The sequence below is a fragment of the Gopherus flavomarginatus genome, chromosome 2, assembly GCF_025201925.1.
Source record: "Gopherus flavomarginatus isolate rGopFla2 chromosome 2, rGopFla2.mat.asm, whole genome shotgun sequence".
NCBI lineage: Eukaryota > Metazoa > Chordata > Testudines > Testudinidae > Gopherus > Gopherus flavomarginatus.
In genome coordinates this window covers 3,170,156-3,186,032 of record NC_066618.1, presented here as the reverse complement: position 1 = coordinate 3,186,032, position 15,877 = coordinate 3,170,156, and the positions used below count along the sequence as shown (strand labels likewise).

The following is a 15,877-nucleotide window of genomic DNA, read 5'->3' as shown; positions in this document are numbered from 1 at the left end:
TCTCTTCTTGCACGCAGGCTCCTGCTGTCCGTGAACACACTCCTGTGAGCAAAGCCCATCATCACACTACAGAGATCTCCTTGTGGACAGTAGTGGCTGCCATCCAAGCCGTGGAGAGGAAGGTGAATTCCCACACCACGCGATTACTGAATCTGGAGGGGAGAACAGGGACAACAGAGAAGAAGTTAACAGACTGTGAGAGGACAGCGATGGAATTTGGTAACCAGCTGGAGAGTAAATGGACTATTTTGGGAACTCTGATCCAGGAGAATAACTTCCTGCAGAGGAGGCTGGAGAACATGGAGAACCTGCTGAGAAACAGGAACTTTTGGATCCTGAGACTCCCCCCAGGCACTAAGGGAGAAGTCCCCAAGGTAACAATATCCCAGCTAGTGTTGGGGGTACAAACTTAGGTACTGAACGAGTTTTCCTATCTTCTGAGATGCAGGCCCTTTAATTCACCGCTGTATAAGAGTGTGGATGCAGGGAGTGATCTTATGGGCTTCATGATGTCCAATAACTCGCTGGCCAGACTCAGTTGGTTCAGTCATTTATGTATAATGTACAGGACATCTGGGCTCTGTTTCCTACTCTGTCACTGATTTGCTGTTCACCTCCAGGAAGTGCTGATGTGGAAAAGAAGTACGTTCCTAATATTAATGCATCACTTCTGTTGCAATTTGGAAACAGTGGTTGGAAACCTAGATGAGAGCCAGTGCCGTGTGCCCAGCCAACCAGACGCTCTCAAGAGACTACTTGCTGCAAATACTGCATTTAGTCAGTGGGAGGCGAGGGTGCTCTGCACCTTTCAGGAGACACACGTCTTTTAGCTGATTTTGGCCCTGACTCTTCAAAGTTTCTGCTAAAATTGTTGGTCCAGACTTGGTGCATCAAAGAGCACAGCATAATATACAATCCCTGCCATAAGGATCTTCTCCAAAGCCTGTGGAAGTCAAGGGCATTCACTCTGGGCTTTGAGTCAAGCCGTTACAGTCTAAGAAATAAGCTTATTGTAACCCTTGTGATTCCAGGTGCCGGTGACATTTGATGACGTCTCCGTCTATTTCAATGAGCAGGAGTGGGAGAACTTAGACGAATGGCAGAAAGAGCTTTACAAGAATGTGATGAAGGGGAACTATGAGACCCTGATCTCCCTGGGTAAGGATCGGTTTTCACTCTCTGATTAGAAACAGTTCCTACTCTGGTTCCCGTTGCAGGTTATTCTCCAGTTCTTTTGATTTCCGTGGATCACTGCTTTCCAGAGCATTAGCGATAGACTGCTCATATCACACACCCTCCTATTTAAAACTCTTTTCTTCTAATATCTAGTTTTCCCAAACGCTTTGAAGGATGTGAAATGTCTCCCATTGACTTCCAAGGACTTCAGATCACATTCGACAAGTTTAAGTGACTTGCCAGGTCACCCAGGGGGTCTGTGGCAGAGCGAGGAATTGAACCCAGATGGGCTGAGTAGCAAGCCCGTGCCTTAAATACAAGACCCTCCTTCATTTCCACAAAGAGCCAGATCATCCCATCCTGTGGTAAAATCAGACTTCTGCTGATTTAAAATCTCAGTCCTAGCATTGTAACAGCTAGTTCTTTGAGCGTATGTCCATAGGGTGCTGTACCGTAGGATGCACACACGCCATGCACTCTTGACCGGAGACTACCAAGCAGCGTCTGCAAGCCCAGGCCTGCCAGAATGGCACCTCCAAATGACGGGCTATAGAGGGACGCAGACCTGCTGTCACTCAGTTCCTTCTCAACTGCCTGCAGCTCGAGATGGAGTGGTTGCATGTCCGCTGGTTCTCTGCTTCCTGCCTTTCTCAACATAGTGATTTATTGTTAGTTTTTGCTTTATTTGTATCATTATTTTATTTCTGCTTTTAGTTTTAACACAGCTGCCTTGAGAGGAGGGATCTCCCCACCCTTTTTCTTTCTATCATGCGTTTTGCTGCATTAACGCTCTGCATTATGCCAAAGATCCCCGGGTTTAAGTCCTGCCAAACCTGCCGCAGGTCTTTTCCCTGTAGTGACAGGCATTTGAGCTGCTTTGGAGACAGCCACGTTCTGTCCAAGTGTAAGAGCAGTTCCGGGTTTAAAGGCAGGTCTCGGAAAGACAGAGAGGCTAGACTGAAGCTCCTTCTAACGGAATGCTCACTAGCCCCAGTGGGGCCTGCCGCCTCCTCTGTATGTTGGCCTCCACATTCCAGGCCACTCCAGCAGCACTTGGAGAGGCGAGGACTTCTGAGAAGAAGCAGCCTTTTGCCTTATCAGGGAAACAAGAAAGAGGGGTTGGTCACCCACTAGATCCCACTCTAAGGAGGCCTCGCGTCCCTCGAAGGGCACAGCTGAGGCTCCGTCTGATTCCAGGACTGACAAGAAGCAGCATGCAGAGAAGTCTTCTAATAGCACAGGGAGTCATATACCTCTGTACCGAGTGACCCCTCTCGGCACTGAGATGTGCACAGGCCTCCTTCTCACACTCCAGTACTGTTGCCTTCCCTGCACCAGAGCTTGGCGTTCAAAGAAGTTTCTCTACAAGCCTCTCCAGTACCACGCTCACCATCTCAGCACTACGCCCTTGTCCAGGCTTTGGTAGAAACTCAGACTTGTGCATACCGTAACCCTTCAGTACCCTCCAGGTTTCTCTCTCCAGATGGCCTTTTCATACAGAGGAACCGGCGTCTCCTCTATCACTGACCTCTACGAAAGCTCCTTCCCTGGTACCGCTCAGACACCTGCAGCCACAATCCTCCTGGATTGAACGCCGGTCAGACGTCCAGCCTCTGCTACTGGCACCCGTATCTGGTTCTCCCACTTTCAGCCCAGGGCATAATAGTTCTTTGGACTCTGACGTCTCAGTACAGGGTTCTTTTTCAGCATTGTTCCATATGGAGAGGGATAGCTCAGTGGTTTGAGCGTTGGCCTGCTAAACCCAAGGTTGTGAGTTCAATCCTTGAAGGGGCCACTTAGGGATCTGGGGTAAAAATCAGTACTTGGTCCTGCTAGTGAAGGCAGGGGCAGGATTTGATGACCTTTCAAGGTCCCTTCCAGTTCTAGGAGATAGGTATATCTCCAATTATTATTTTATTATAAGCCATGCTGAGCCACTATTTTGAGGAGTGCTCAGTACCCCATCAGATGCTCCATATCCAGGCGTTGCAAGTATCTATGGGAACCTTCCCCTATCAGCCCGTTAGTTGAGCTTCCTGGAATCCCTAGGGTCACCTTGGTGAACAACTGTATAGAGCTCCATCCAGAAAGAGGCCCCGGTACTGCCAGTACCACATCGCTCTAGGTGAGTTTTGAGCATGGAAGTAACCCATTCGGATAAGGTCCAGTCAATACTCCTCTAGCAGTAAAACTAGTACTTGCAAACTTACCTTCAGAAGTGGAAAAGCTTCCATTCCTGCGGTTCTCTGCACATGTCTCAAGCATCAGAGGTTCCATTCTCCAAAATCCTGGGCTGCCTGTTAATCCACTTCTGTGAGAGGCGGTAGCTACGTCGACGGGAGAAGCCCTCGTCTTGACATAGTGTCTATACCGGGGGTTAGGTCAGTATAACCGTTGCTCAGAGTTCTGAAAAATCCACACCCCTGAGTGACTGAGTTATACTGATGGCAGGTCCACACTATAAACTTGCCTTGCTCAAAGTACGTTTGGCTGCTGTCACAGTCTTCCACTCACCCATTGAGGGCTTCTTGGTTTTTGCCCACATCACTATTATGCCAGATTCCTCAAGGGGCTACACAACTTGTTTCTCCTTGTAGAGACTCCGGATCCCAAGTGGGACTTTAATGTGGTTCTCAGTGCCCTGAGGACCCCCAGCTTTGTACTTATGGTCACCTGTTCTCTCCTGCACTTCTCCCCCAGGACTTAGTTCTTTATAGCCATCTCTCAAAGAGTGGGAGAGCTTGGTGCCATTATGGCAGACCCGCCATTTACTACCTTCTATAGAGATGATGTTACACTGCATCCCCATCCTCGCTTTGTTCCTAAGGTCTCTGCAAAATACCGCATTAATGAAGAGAGCCGCCCTTCAATGTTTTACCCAAAGCCTCTAGGGGAGAGACCAGCGTACTTACACTAGGTGTCAGAAGGGATCTCACTTTCTACCTTGACAGGGCTAAGACCTTCTGGGCTTCTCCAAGATTATTTGTGTCATCTGCAGAGACGGGGAATGGACAACCTATTTCAACTCCCAGACTGTCTAAAGAGTTTCAGGTTGCATTTCAACCCGTTAGAACAGCACACTCCTCCCCAGAGCTCACTGCACAGCTATAGCTCTGCTGAAAGATGTTCACATAAGAGAAATGTGTAGGACTGCAACTTGGTCTTCTGTTCAGAACTTTACCAAGCAGTCCACCATCTTACCTACTTCTAGGGATACTACCTTTGGTGAAGCAGTCCTCCAAACAATCTTGGACTTGCATCCCCATCAAGTTACTGCTTGGGAGTCTCCCCTGGTGGAGCACCCATAGGGACATATATACACTTGAAGGTGGAGGAGAGGTTACTTACTTTATAGGACCTTGAGTACTTTGAGATGCTTTGTCTCTATGGATGCTCCACCTCCTACCATCCTTCCACTCAGCTGTACAGCTCTGCTAGGTGGTAGAGAAGGAATTGAGTGGTGACGAGTCCACTCCTCCTTATAGGCTCTTGTTTGGAGGCATAAGGGGCTGCTCTGTGCAGGTCTGCAGATACTGCTTTGCTGTCTCTGGTTGAGAGTACACAGGTGTGCACGTATCTTACGGTGAGCACACCCATAGGGACACAACATCTCAAAGAACTCAAGTTACTGTAAGCTAAGTAACCTCTCCTTTTGTGTCACTTGGTAATAGAGCATTGAGCATTCCTCCCTGAACTGGCTCTGGCCTCAAAGGGGCTCTGTAGACTTTGTCCAGGGTTAGGTTCACAAACAAATGGGTTAATATTCCACTGTGCATATCACCTCCCCTTCTGTGTGGTGAACTCCGGCTCTTCTACTGGGGAGCACACCCAACCTCCATAAGGAATGGTATTCTCTTTTTACAGGATCCTTATTAGGTATTGGCCTCCTTTCAGATCTGTCATCAGCTTCACCAAGAGAAGGGGAGCTGGTTGAAAATCATTTAGTATTATTTGAAATGAATATTAATAGGCCATGATGTTCCCTTAACATCTGCTACCATGAACAGACTACGCTGTTTCTAAGCCAGACTTTTTATCGCGCATTGAGCGAGGGGAGGAGCCGTGTGTCGGGGATCAGTGGGAATCTCTGGAAGGATTGGAGGAAAGAGTCCAGAAGAAGGAAGGGCTGGTGGAAAGAGAAATCCCTGTGGACCCCAGCACAGGTGAGTTCTACCAAGTATCACAAACCCACACGTCCACTGTAAGGGCTTGACAGTGCAGGGTTTGGGTGAGGGCTGTGTGAGAGTCATCGGCAGGGCTGCTGAGCCCAGTGCTTTGTTACTTGTCATCCAACAAGCTGAAGGAAGATGAGAGGAGCGGGGCTGCAGGCCAGTGAGCCAGGAAGCGCCCTGTGGTCAGCATATGAGGCACCGAACTCCTTGTTGGAAGTGCAGCTCCAGAGCACACTCAGGTGATCTGCTACTCCTGGCTGGCAATAGGAGTCTCTCAGAGCCCTCAAATTACCTGCCAGGCGCATTGTTTTCATAAACTGGATTTGCACTTTAAAAACTACATGCCAGCCACGCCCTGTCTCAGCCCCTGCCACGCCCCCTTTTTGCCCTAACCTCTGCCCAGGCAGAAGTGAACCCACTGAGACAAGAGGATGAGAAGTGGGCATGGCAGGGGCAGCTGTGTGACCCTGCAGGCTACAATATAAGAGGAGTGTGAGGATTCCTTAGGCTCCCCCAGGGAAAGCCGTCCATTTCCTAACAGAGATCTGCTTTCCTGAGGATCACCAGTTCTGCCTCTGTTCAGCTCAGGTTTAAAATCACATGTAAGGGCCTGGTGACTATGAATAAAACACTCGTTTCCCCTCATCTCTGTCTCCATCAATAGGCCATGCCATTTCCAACCCTGCCATCCTGCCCCGGGCTGAAGGAGGGGAGGAGCCGTGTATCGGGGCCCAGGGGGGTTCTGCAGACAGAGAAATTCCCCAGGAGCCCAGCACAGGTGAGCACTGGGTTCGAACTCGGAGTCATTGAGGGGAGTGAACAGCACCTGGCCCATCAGCTTGTATAATCGCATCTGTCTGGATGTGTTTTCTCATCTGTTTTTCCTTCTCTTCACAAAACGTTACTCACCCTTCCACCCATCCCAGAGAGGTGTAGCCCCAAATCCTTTGCAGAAAGAGGTCAAAGGGTGTTGGTAAAACACACACTAATTTGTTGCTGTTTCTCATTAACATAATCACCAGTTTCCACATCTGCCCCTTTGCTCTGGATCAGACAAGAGGAAGAGCTGGATGCTGGGGACCAGCAGGAACTGGGGGAAAGAAGAATTCTCCCAGGCTGCAGCATGGGTGAGCAATGGCTGGCTGCCCTTGTGCAAAACTCCCATTGGCTCTGAGGGGGAGTGGGGCCCTAAGGGACTGAAACACCTCAGCGGCGGTGAGTGGAGTAGCTCCCTGCGGCTCCTCGGAACTCCTCCAATTCTGGGTTTACTTCCTATTCTAAGTGCTGTTTGTACTGCAGTCCTGAATCAAGGCCCCGTTGTTCTAGGTGCTGTATGAACACAACAAAAAGACAATCTCTGCCCCAAAGAGCTTACAGTCAGATAGCCCCACTGGAAATGTACAGCCGTCACTTGATGGCAGGTGTCGGTCAAGCGCCCACCTGTCTGAAGTAATGGGGGGCAGTTATGCCGTCTTTCAGCTTTCTGAGTGGTTGATGGGATGCAGAGGAACAGGGCCCCTCCTTTACCCTGCCCCCATGCCTTCTGTGAGGGAATGTTTGCCCCTTGATGCTCTGCTTGGAGAGGTGGCTTCAGGCTCATAACATCAGTCGTGCTGTGATGCAGGCAGTGTGTAGGCTAGAAGTGTCCTGACACCCAACCCAAATTGTGCTGTCTAGCACACAGGATTTCAAGCCAAGACGAGACCTACTTCAGGTCTGCTGAACTCATACACTGAAGCAATAAACTTCTTATTGGGCCATTAAAAAGTGTCAGTTTTTTTCTGAACAAAGTCTCTTAGTCAGGGGAGTTTCCTTCCAGATCAAAGCCCGTCCTAATGCCCGTCTCCCTCTCCGTAATCTAGCAGATGATGGGACAGCGAGCAAAGAGAAGGAGAAGCCCCAGAAGGGATGTTTGGAGAAGCTGGAGCCGCAAGGGATGTCATCGGTGAAATCAGAAGAGGAGGTTTTGCAGAGCCTACCGCAGGGAGCGGCTGCACAGCTAGCTAGCCCTGCAGTGATCAGAGTGGAGAAATCCACCCAGTGCGACCGAGACTTCGGCCTGCTCAAGGGCTTTGTGGTGCAGCCGAGGGAGAAGCCCTTTGCCTGCAGTGAATGCGGGAAAAGCTTCCGGCTGAAGGGGAATTTTGTCAAACACCTGCGGAGCCACGCCAAGGTGCGGCCCTACAAGTGCAGCGAGTGCGAGAAGAGCTTCAACTGCCAGTCGGAGCTGCTGCGACACCAGATGATTCACCGCGGGGAGAAGCCCTACAAGTGCAGCGAGTGCGAGAAGAGCTACAGCCGCAAGGTGTATCTGCTCAACCACCAGCGCGTGCACACAGGGGAGCGGCCCTTCCAGTGCACGGTGTGCGAGAAAAGCTTCCGGCAGAAGGCCGTGCTCATCTCGCACCAGCGCCTGCACACTGGTGAGCGCCCCTACAAGTGCACCCAGTGCGAGAAGAGCTACTGCCGCAAGGACTATCTGCTCAGCCACCAGCGCCTGCACACCGGCGAGCGGCCCTTCCAGTGCACTGAGTGCAGCAAGAGCTTCATGCTCAAGAGAAGCTTCATGAAGCACCAAAGAAATCACGTGGAAGAGAGACCCCACCAGGGCAGCCCCACCTAGCCTGTTGGTCATTGCCAACATGGGTCTCTTGCAACATGAGGACATCTATGTTACAAGTCTTCAAGCAAGTTTTCAAGATACTCGCATTTTGTCCATGACACTCCTTCATCATTAAGTTGCAGGATTCTTATTCAAGGGCCTATTTAGCATGTCGTATGGCCCTGAGGAGGAATGAATTGCTTCTCTAATAACCGGGAGATCGCTGAGTGATATTCGGTCGTTGAGTTGATGGCATTCATTGTGAATTCTCATTTAGCAGAGTGGGCCCCCGTGAAAGCCGCCATCTCCCACTCCATTGTCCACTGTTAACCAAGATTTAACAGGGCCTCTTGAGTGAGCCCAGCAATAGGTACACATACCGTTACATCGCAGTGGGCTTGCAGTTACCTGCTACAGTGTTCAGGATATTGTAAATATCGACAAGCAAATCCCACTTTTAACATGGGCCCTATTGCAATGTGTAGAGACAGGCAGTCGGGTGAAAGCTCCTGTGGCTTCCTGCTTTCAGCTAGATCCCTTTGCCTGATTATTTGTTTTTAATCCTGCTCCCATTCCGCTCTGCAGTACTCACTCTTCCTTCCACCTGCTCCTACATTGTTTCTTGTATTTTTATCCTGCTTCTACCCTGAAAAACCTTAGATCCTGCAAGAGAGAGAGATTCCCCCATGGTACTTAGAAAAACCAAGAAAACACATAGTCAGTTAAGTGTGCATGTGTGTGTGTGTAATTCAGACACAAGTTTTACCTCTAAAACAAATCTTGCTTAAACCATGTAAAAACCCCCAAACCAACCTTTAGCTCTTGTTATAATAGACATCAGATCTTTCTATTCCTTGCTTACATTTTAGTATTAAAGCCTTTATTAAAAAAAAAAGAAGAAAATCTTGTTTTACACTGCTGAAAATCCATGACAAACTTCTGCTGTTTATAATACATGGAATGTCAAAACAAATTGCACCACTGTTTTGCCTTATAAGGTAAAGGTTTTTTAATGATTATAAAAAGTAAGTTATTAAAAAAAACTGGAATTTTTAAAACTGAGTTTAGAACTTTGAAACATACCATCCAAGTTATTTATGTCAGGATTATTATTGCTTTTCAGAAAAAAATTAAGGGAAAAACTGTTCACAGCCCTGACAGCAAGCTGATACACCAGTGACTGTATGCGCATATGTGATGTCACCGAATAACACGATCTGGGAGTGGGATTCTGTGGCCTGGCTTGAGCTGGTGTATTACACTGGATTCAGAGTGAGGGAGATACACAATGAGCAATTTCTCAGAGAAGCTGCTCTTGATAAATTGAGAGATTTAGGCCATGGCTACACTGGCGCTTTACAGCGCTGCAACTTTCGTGCTCAGGGGTGTGAAAAAACACCCCCGAGTGCTGCAAGATACAGCGCTGTAAAGCCTCGATGTAATCAGTGCCACAGCGCTGGGAGCGCGGCTCCCAGCGCTGAAGCTACACCCGTAAGGGTTGTGGTTTATGTGCAGTGCTGGGAGAGCTCTCTCCCAGCGCTGGCGCTCCGACCACACACTCACTTCAAAGCGCTGCCGCGGCAGCGCTCCGAAATGTCAAGTGTAGCCATACCCTTAGTGTTTGCCTGCAGATTACAGCACTCTGGGTTTTTCTGCCTACCCAGTCCTGCTTCAGGGCTCTACTTCCAGCTGCTCATGTGCTACTGCACTCCCCATTGATGTGGTTTTCTCCTTACTGATTTTTAATACATTTACACTAATCAGGAAGCAGAACCTTCACTCCCCCCCAAAAACACTGCTAACTCTTGCAGTCTTGTCTTGAGTCTTGGAACGTTTATTTTTTAAATAACCTTTCCGGGGGGGCTGACTTACGATTTTTTAACCTGGGGGGTTGGCAGTGCTGCAAGTATTTATTTTGTGTGGGTAGAATCCACACTGTACAGAGACTGCTCAAGGCCTCTGACCCATTAGGGTTACTCCATTTCAGCTTCCTTGGGCCTGACTCTTATCTCTCACGTAGGGCAGTGTTATTCCTTTGACTTCAGTGGAGTTACTTTTGATTTACACCACTATGAGTGAGAGCAGACTCAAAGCCTGTATTTTCCTAACAGATTTTCCTCAAAGCATGTCTGTTTTTCCTCACCAAACCACTCCCTGATCTAAGCCTTCTCATGATGCTGTGTGCCTCCCTGGCTGCTGCTAAGTTTAATTTATTGTCTGTATCATAGTTTCTTATACACATCTGGGCTACTTTGGGTTCTGGTTTTTAAAAACTCTAAAATGTTGTGAGGTAAAGTTTAAGTGTACGAGGTGCCTTATTTACTTGAGCACTACAATTAGGATATGGGTTTTGTTGGTTTACTATCTCATAAGACCATAACGTAAGAACAGCCATATAGGGTCAGACCAATGGGCCAATCAGGGGAGAGAGAACGGGGGATGTACCTGTCAGCTCTCAGAACAAAAATGTAGGTGACTCTCAGCATCCAAAAATGGGTTGGTGCTGAGGAGTGGAGACAAAAGGCCTAAAGTTATTTTAGATTCTTTTAAACACCCCCATGAGTCACTGATAATATGATACCAAGCAAACTTTCTAACAACTTTGCATTACAAATATCTTCAGCCCCATTTCTCCTCACCCCTTGTGGGTTTTACAGCAGGCCCAGTAGCCCAAGCACCACTCCCTGTTCCGTTGTAGAGAAGGGCAACTAAAATGATTAGGGGTTTGGAGAGGGGCCCATAGGAGGAAAGATTAAAGAGGCTAGGCCTCTTCAGCTTGGGAAAGAGGAGACTAAGGGGGGATATGATAGAGGTATATAAATCATGAGTGATGTGGAGAAAGTGGATAAGGAAAAGTTATTTACTTATTCCCATAATACAAGAACTAGGGGTCACCAAATGAAATTAATAGGCAGCAGGTTTAAAACAAATAAAAGGAAGTTCTTCTTCACCCAGCACACAGTCAACTTGTGGAACTCCTTGCCTGAGGAGGTTGTGAAGGCTGGACTATAACAGCGTTTAAAAGGGAACTGGATAAATTCCTGGAGGGTAAGTCCCTTAACAGCTATTAGCCAGGCTGGGTAAGGAATGGTGTCCCTAGCCTCTGTTTGTCAGAGGATGGAGATGGATAGCAGGAGAGAGATCACTTGATCATTGCCTGTTAGATTCACTCCCTCTGGGGCACCTGGCATTGGCCACTGTCGGTAGACAGGCTACTGGGCTCAATGGACCTTTGGTCTGACCGAGCATGGCCGTCCTTATGTTCTGGTCCCAGAGCTGGTTTCCTGGGGGATAATTTGCTACTGGCTGGAATCCCCCCCAGGCCAAGGCCCCCCCCCCGGAGAGAGCTCAGGGTCACCCCAGGTGGGGCCCATGGCACTGGCTAGCAGCAGGGGGTCAGTCCTTTGTCCCACTCGTGTGCCGTGGACTAGGTGCCCCCCCCATTGCTGTCCCGAGCTCTCTGGCTGGCGGGGCCGCCCGTGCTCTGAGGACACGGGGATGGGCGGGTCCCCTGGGGGCGGAGCCTGTTCTCGCCCGGTGACGGCGGGGAAAGGGAGGCGATTCCCGCCGCCAGGGGCCGCTGCCGCCCCGCTCCGCCCGCCGCTCCCGGCCCCGCAGCCAGGCCGCGGCTCCCTCCCTCCCTCCCGGCTGCGCTCGCTCTGCTCCGCCCGGCAGCGGGGCCGGCCCGTGGCGAGGCGGCGCCGGGACTCTGCCCAGCCCGGAGCGGGAGCGGAGCTCGGCCGGGCCGGGCCCGCTGGAGAAGCCCCGCCCGCCCGGGGGGGCCATGGCCGAGCGGGCCGCTGCCCAGGTAAGGGCCCGGCGGGCGGGGGAGCCTCGGGCCCCGGGAGCTTCTCCCCGCCCGGCCTGGGCCCCGGGAGCCGGGCCGCGGGGAGCGCGGGGCTGCCCGGCCGGGCGGGGGGTCCTGGCGAGCACGGACCGGGCTGCGCTGCCTCGGGGGTCGGGCCGGGGTGAAAGCGAGACCCCGGCCCGGCGCCGCTGCGGTGTGAGCCCTGCGGGACCCGGCATCGCCCCCTTGGGGTGTTTTCCTCCGGATCCGCCTCCGGCCCCAGCTTCCGTCCCTCGCCGGGAGTAGAGCAGGTGTGTGCTGCGGGCGTCGCGCCCCCGGGTCATGCCGCCTTGTAAAGCCCCTTTCCCCTGGGCCATAGCTGGGGACTGGCCCCCCCTTTCCCCGTGCCCCGGCTTGTTACCCGGGAACGTGCCCCCCAGCCTCAGCTTGGTGTCTTGTCCTGAACAGGCTCTGGCCACCCCCCGCCCCGTGTCTGTGCAGCCCCCCCGGAGAGAGAGCCAGCTGGGCACAGCAGCGATTCCCCTCGCTGGCCTGGCTGCCGTCCAAGCCCTGGAGAGGAAGGTGGAGGCTCACGCCACCCGGTTACTGGGTCTGGAGGGGAGAACTGGGATGTCCGAGAAGAAACTGTTAGACTGTGAGAGGACAGCGGTGGAGTTCGGGAACCAGCTGGAGAGTAAATGGGCCGTGCTGGGAACTCTGATCCAGGAGTACGGGCTGCTGCAGAGGAGGCTGGAGAACATGGAGAACCTGCTGAGAAACAGGAACTTCTGGATCCTGAGACTCCCCCCAGGCACCAATGGGGAGGTCCCCAAGGTAACTATCTGCTGTCTAGGGACCTCCGTTGTCTCATCACTGTAGTATCTGAGGCCCAGATCCTCAAAGGTATTTAGGCCCCAAGTGCAAATATCCCAGCTCTCAATGAGGAGCAGAAGTAAAGTTGGTGCTGGGTCACCTTTTGACAGGATCTTTAATATTCCCATGATCTCTGCACCACCTTGGAACAGTCTGATTTAGGAGCATGGTGGTATGAGGTAAACACCTGCCTAACGTTTGATTGTCGGACCCGGTTTATCGTTCTCTTCCCTTACTCTCATGATCTCCAAAATGCTTTTCCAATCTGGCTGCATACTTACCAACAGTCAGCTGGGCTTCCTGCTTTGCCATTTGCTGGGCCTCAGACAGAGCAAGCCCCAAAACACCCAGCAGAGAACGTAAGAATGGACACGCTGAGTCAGACCAATGGTCCTTCTGGCCCAGTGTCCTGTACTCCAACAAGTGGCTGGTGCCAGATGCTTCAGAGGGAGTGAACAGTACAGGGCATTTAATTGAGTGATCCATTCCCTGTCATCCAGTCCCAGCTTCTAGCAGTCAGAAGCTAGGGACTCCCAGAGCATGGGGTTGCATCTCTGACCATCTTGGCTAATAGCCATTGATGGACCCATGAATGTACCCAAGAGATGCCGAGATATTGGGCCCGTTGTGTGGGAGCAGTGCCATAGCTTCTCCACTGATTGGTGCAAGGGAACTGGGTAATTGTAGGCAGATATATAAATGCCGCAGTTTGTTTTAGGCCATGGCATCTTTATTTAGCTTTCCAGCTTTCCTGGTCTCCTGTGGGACACAGTTTAAACCAGGTGTAAGCTGTCATGAGGAGCAGAAAGAGGTAGCCTAGAAGGGGAAGTCTCCTTTACATGTGTATAGCACCTTTCAGCTGGGTTGTCAGCACATTAAAGTGCTGGGGAAGCAGCTTTATCCCCATTGTACGTATGGGGAAACAGAGGCACAGGATGGTCAAGGGAGTTGGGATGGCTCACGTGATGATTTCCTGTTCTGTTTATTCCCTCTGAAACACCTGGCACTGGCCACTGTTGGAGGACAGGATACTGGGCTAGATGGACCATTGGTCGGACTCAGTATGTTTTTACGAGACTGCATGTCAGTATCAGAGCTGAGGTTAGAGCCCAAGCCTGCTAACTTGAGTTTTCCTTCCTTACCACTAGGCCATGCTCCTTCCCATTAATCCTCACTGGTAAGGATCAAAGAGTAAATCTTCTCCTTATCCATTCCTGGTCTCCTCTGGCAAGAATGCCAGCAAGGGTACCAGTTCGTGCCATTTGTGAAGTGGCTGCCTCTGAGGAGAACTAGCTCGACACATTTCATGTGTATTACCAAACAGCTGGTGGGACGTGCTGGGTGTTGATGGCTGGGCAGGCACCGACAGTGACCTTTTAAAAAGCAAGGTGTGTGCAGATGGGATGGCAGCGGAAAGTGCTGTGTGTGTAATGCTTTTGATTTCAGGTCCCGGTTATGTTTGAAGACATCTCAGTCCACTTCTCCAGGGAGGAGTGGGAGAATTTAGAAGAATGGCAGAAGGAACTTTACAAGAACTTGATGAAAGACAGCTATGACTCTTTGATCTCCCTGGGTAAAGATCAGATTTCACACATTGATGAGAAGCTGTGAGCTTAGCAAAGTGTCAGGTTGCCAGGTTCACTGACTAAAGCTTAGGCCTAGCCGGAGCCTAGGGTGATGAAAGAAAGAGGGGGACACCCCCACCCTCAGCTAGTTCTTCCTAGTTTTTCCCCTTGGCGAGCTGCATAAATAGTTAGGGGGTGACAGCTCCTTTGGTTTCTGGTGAATGAACCTCTAGGTCCTACAAAGCCTTTGATGGGTGGTCAGTTCCACCCATCCTCCATTGGAAAGGAGCCTGGAACACATACAGCCCTGGCTTTGATACCTTCAACTAGCGTCCTGTTTGTTTATTTTCAGGTTGCATTTATTCATGCATGTGTTTTGCCTCGGCATGGAAAAAACTGTGCTAATCTGTGTGCAGGGTTTATGTGCCACCGCTGCCTTGAAAGGGTGTTTCTTGAATCAAAGCTGCATAGATTATAGTGGTAGCCTCTAGCAGTTTAACATTATGTTCCATGTTTATTACTAATACCATTTAAAACCGTACACACGTGTGCACACGCACGCAGGTTTTAGAGGAGATTGTGTTTTGAGTCAAGGGAGCTGCTGTTTTTCCCCCAATATAGTAATTAATGAGCAATAAACCAAAACGATATTTTAATTTCTACTGGCTCAGAAACATGCAATTATCTAAACCATTCTATGTCTTCCCTCTCCCCATATCCCTTCCCTGGCCCGGCCTGGCCTTGCCTTTGAAATGGACTCTGGCCTTTCTGCAGGTTTGTCGATGGACAAGGGGATTATACTGGTGCAGTGAAGAAGTCTTCAAATTGCATCATTTCTGGGAACCCCGCATCCCTTCTAGGAGTTACAATCCTGCTCCTACCAGCACTTTAATGTACCTTCTTGTATGGTCTTACTCAGGGGTGGGCGAACTCTTTGGCCCAAGGGTCATGTCGGGGTTACGCAACTGTATGAAGGGCGGGGTAGGGAAGGCCTGGCCCCCACCCCCTATCTGCCTCCTCCCATGTTCTGCCCCCTGACTGCCCCCCTCAGAACCCCCGACCCATCCAACCCCCCCTGCTCCTTGATCCCTGACCACCCCCTCCCAGGATCTCACCCCCTATCCAACCCCCCCCGTCCCCTGACTGCCCCCACCAAACCCCCAACCCAGCCAACCCCCTAGCTCCCTGTCCCCTGACTGCCCTGACCCCTATCCACACCCCTTCCCCCTGACAGGCCCCCAGGACCCCACACCCTGTCCAACCCCCATTGCTCCCTGTCCCGACTGCCGCAACCCCTATCCACACCCCCTGACAGGCTCCCCAGGACTCCCACGCCTATCCAGCCCCCCCGTCCCCTGACTGCCCTGACCCCTGTCCGCACCCCTGCCCCCTGACAGGCCCCCCGGGACTCCCACGCCTATCCAACCCTGTTCCCCATCCCCTGGCCACCCCCTCCCCCCTCCTGCCCAGAACCTCCTTCCCATCCAACCACTCCCTGCCCCCCGGACCCTCTGCCCCTTACCCAACCCCCCAGCTCCCTGCCCCCTTACCATGCCGCTCAGAGCAGCAGGAGCTTGGAGCCCCGCCAGAGCCAGCCCCGCTGCCCAGCAGGAGCAGTGGGCCAGAGCACTGGTGATGCGGCGAACTGAGGTTGTTGGGGAGGGGCAACAGCAGGGGTGGGGCTGGGGACTAGCCTCCCCGG

The 15,877-nt window shown here is 51.4% G+C and overlaps 3 protein-coding genes across 6 annotated transcripts in view; all 3 read left to right on the top strand.

The window, feature by feature from the left end:
• LOC127046004 (zinc finger protein 850-like) overlaps nucleotides 1-15,877 on the top strand; it is a 58,703-nt gene that overhangs the window by 21,556 nt on the left and 21,270 nt on the right. Inside the window, exons 3-4 of the mRNA XM_050942904.1 lie at nucleotides 18-374; nucleotides 1,032-1,158. Coding sequence (XP_050798861.1) covers nucleotides 18-374; nucleotides 1,032-1,158 — 484 coding nt within the window. The remainder of the gene's footprint in view (nucleotides 1-17; nucleotides 375-1,031; nucleotides 1,159-15,877) is intronic.
• Nucleotides 6,699-8,652, top strand: LOC127045925 (gastrula zinc finger protein XlCGF64.1-like). 2 transcript variants are annotated; one of them, XM_050942814.1, is made up of 2 exons: nucleotides 6,699-7,062; nucleotides 7,214-8,652. In XM_050942814.1, exon 2 carries the CDS (start codon nucleotides 7,285-7,287, stop codon nucleotides 7,969-7,971), a length of 687 nt encoding a protein of 228 aa, XP_050798771.1. In that variant the 5' UTR covers nucleotides 6,699-7,062; nucleotides 7,214-7,284; the 3' UTR covers nucleotides 7,972-8,652. The 2 variants fall into 2 exon arrangements, with proteins under 2 accessions (XP_050798771.1, XP_050798770.1); XM_050942813.1 differs by having other exon boundaries at nucleotides 7,211-8,652.
• LOC127045845 (zinc finger protein OZF-like) overlaps nucleotides 11,553-15,877 on the top strand; it is a 265,245-nt gene continuing 260,920 nt past the window's right edge. For 2 of the 3 annotated variants that reach the window (XM_050942571.1, XM_050942570.1), the window contains exon 1: nucleotides 11,553-11,716. The gene's annotated coding sequence lies outside the window, so the exon portion shown is untranslated. Of the gene's footprint in view, nucleotides 11,723-15,877 lie in introns of all 3 variants that reach the window. The other variant, XM_050942569.1, reaches the window with a different exon arrangement.

Bases quoted from the DNA above. Each gene is read 5' to 3' on its own strand.
- LOC127045925 (XM_050942814.1), top strand. From the start codon at position 7,285: ATGTCATCGGTGAAATCAGAAGAGGAGGTTTTGCAGAGCCTACCGCAG.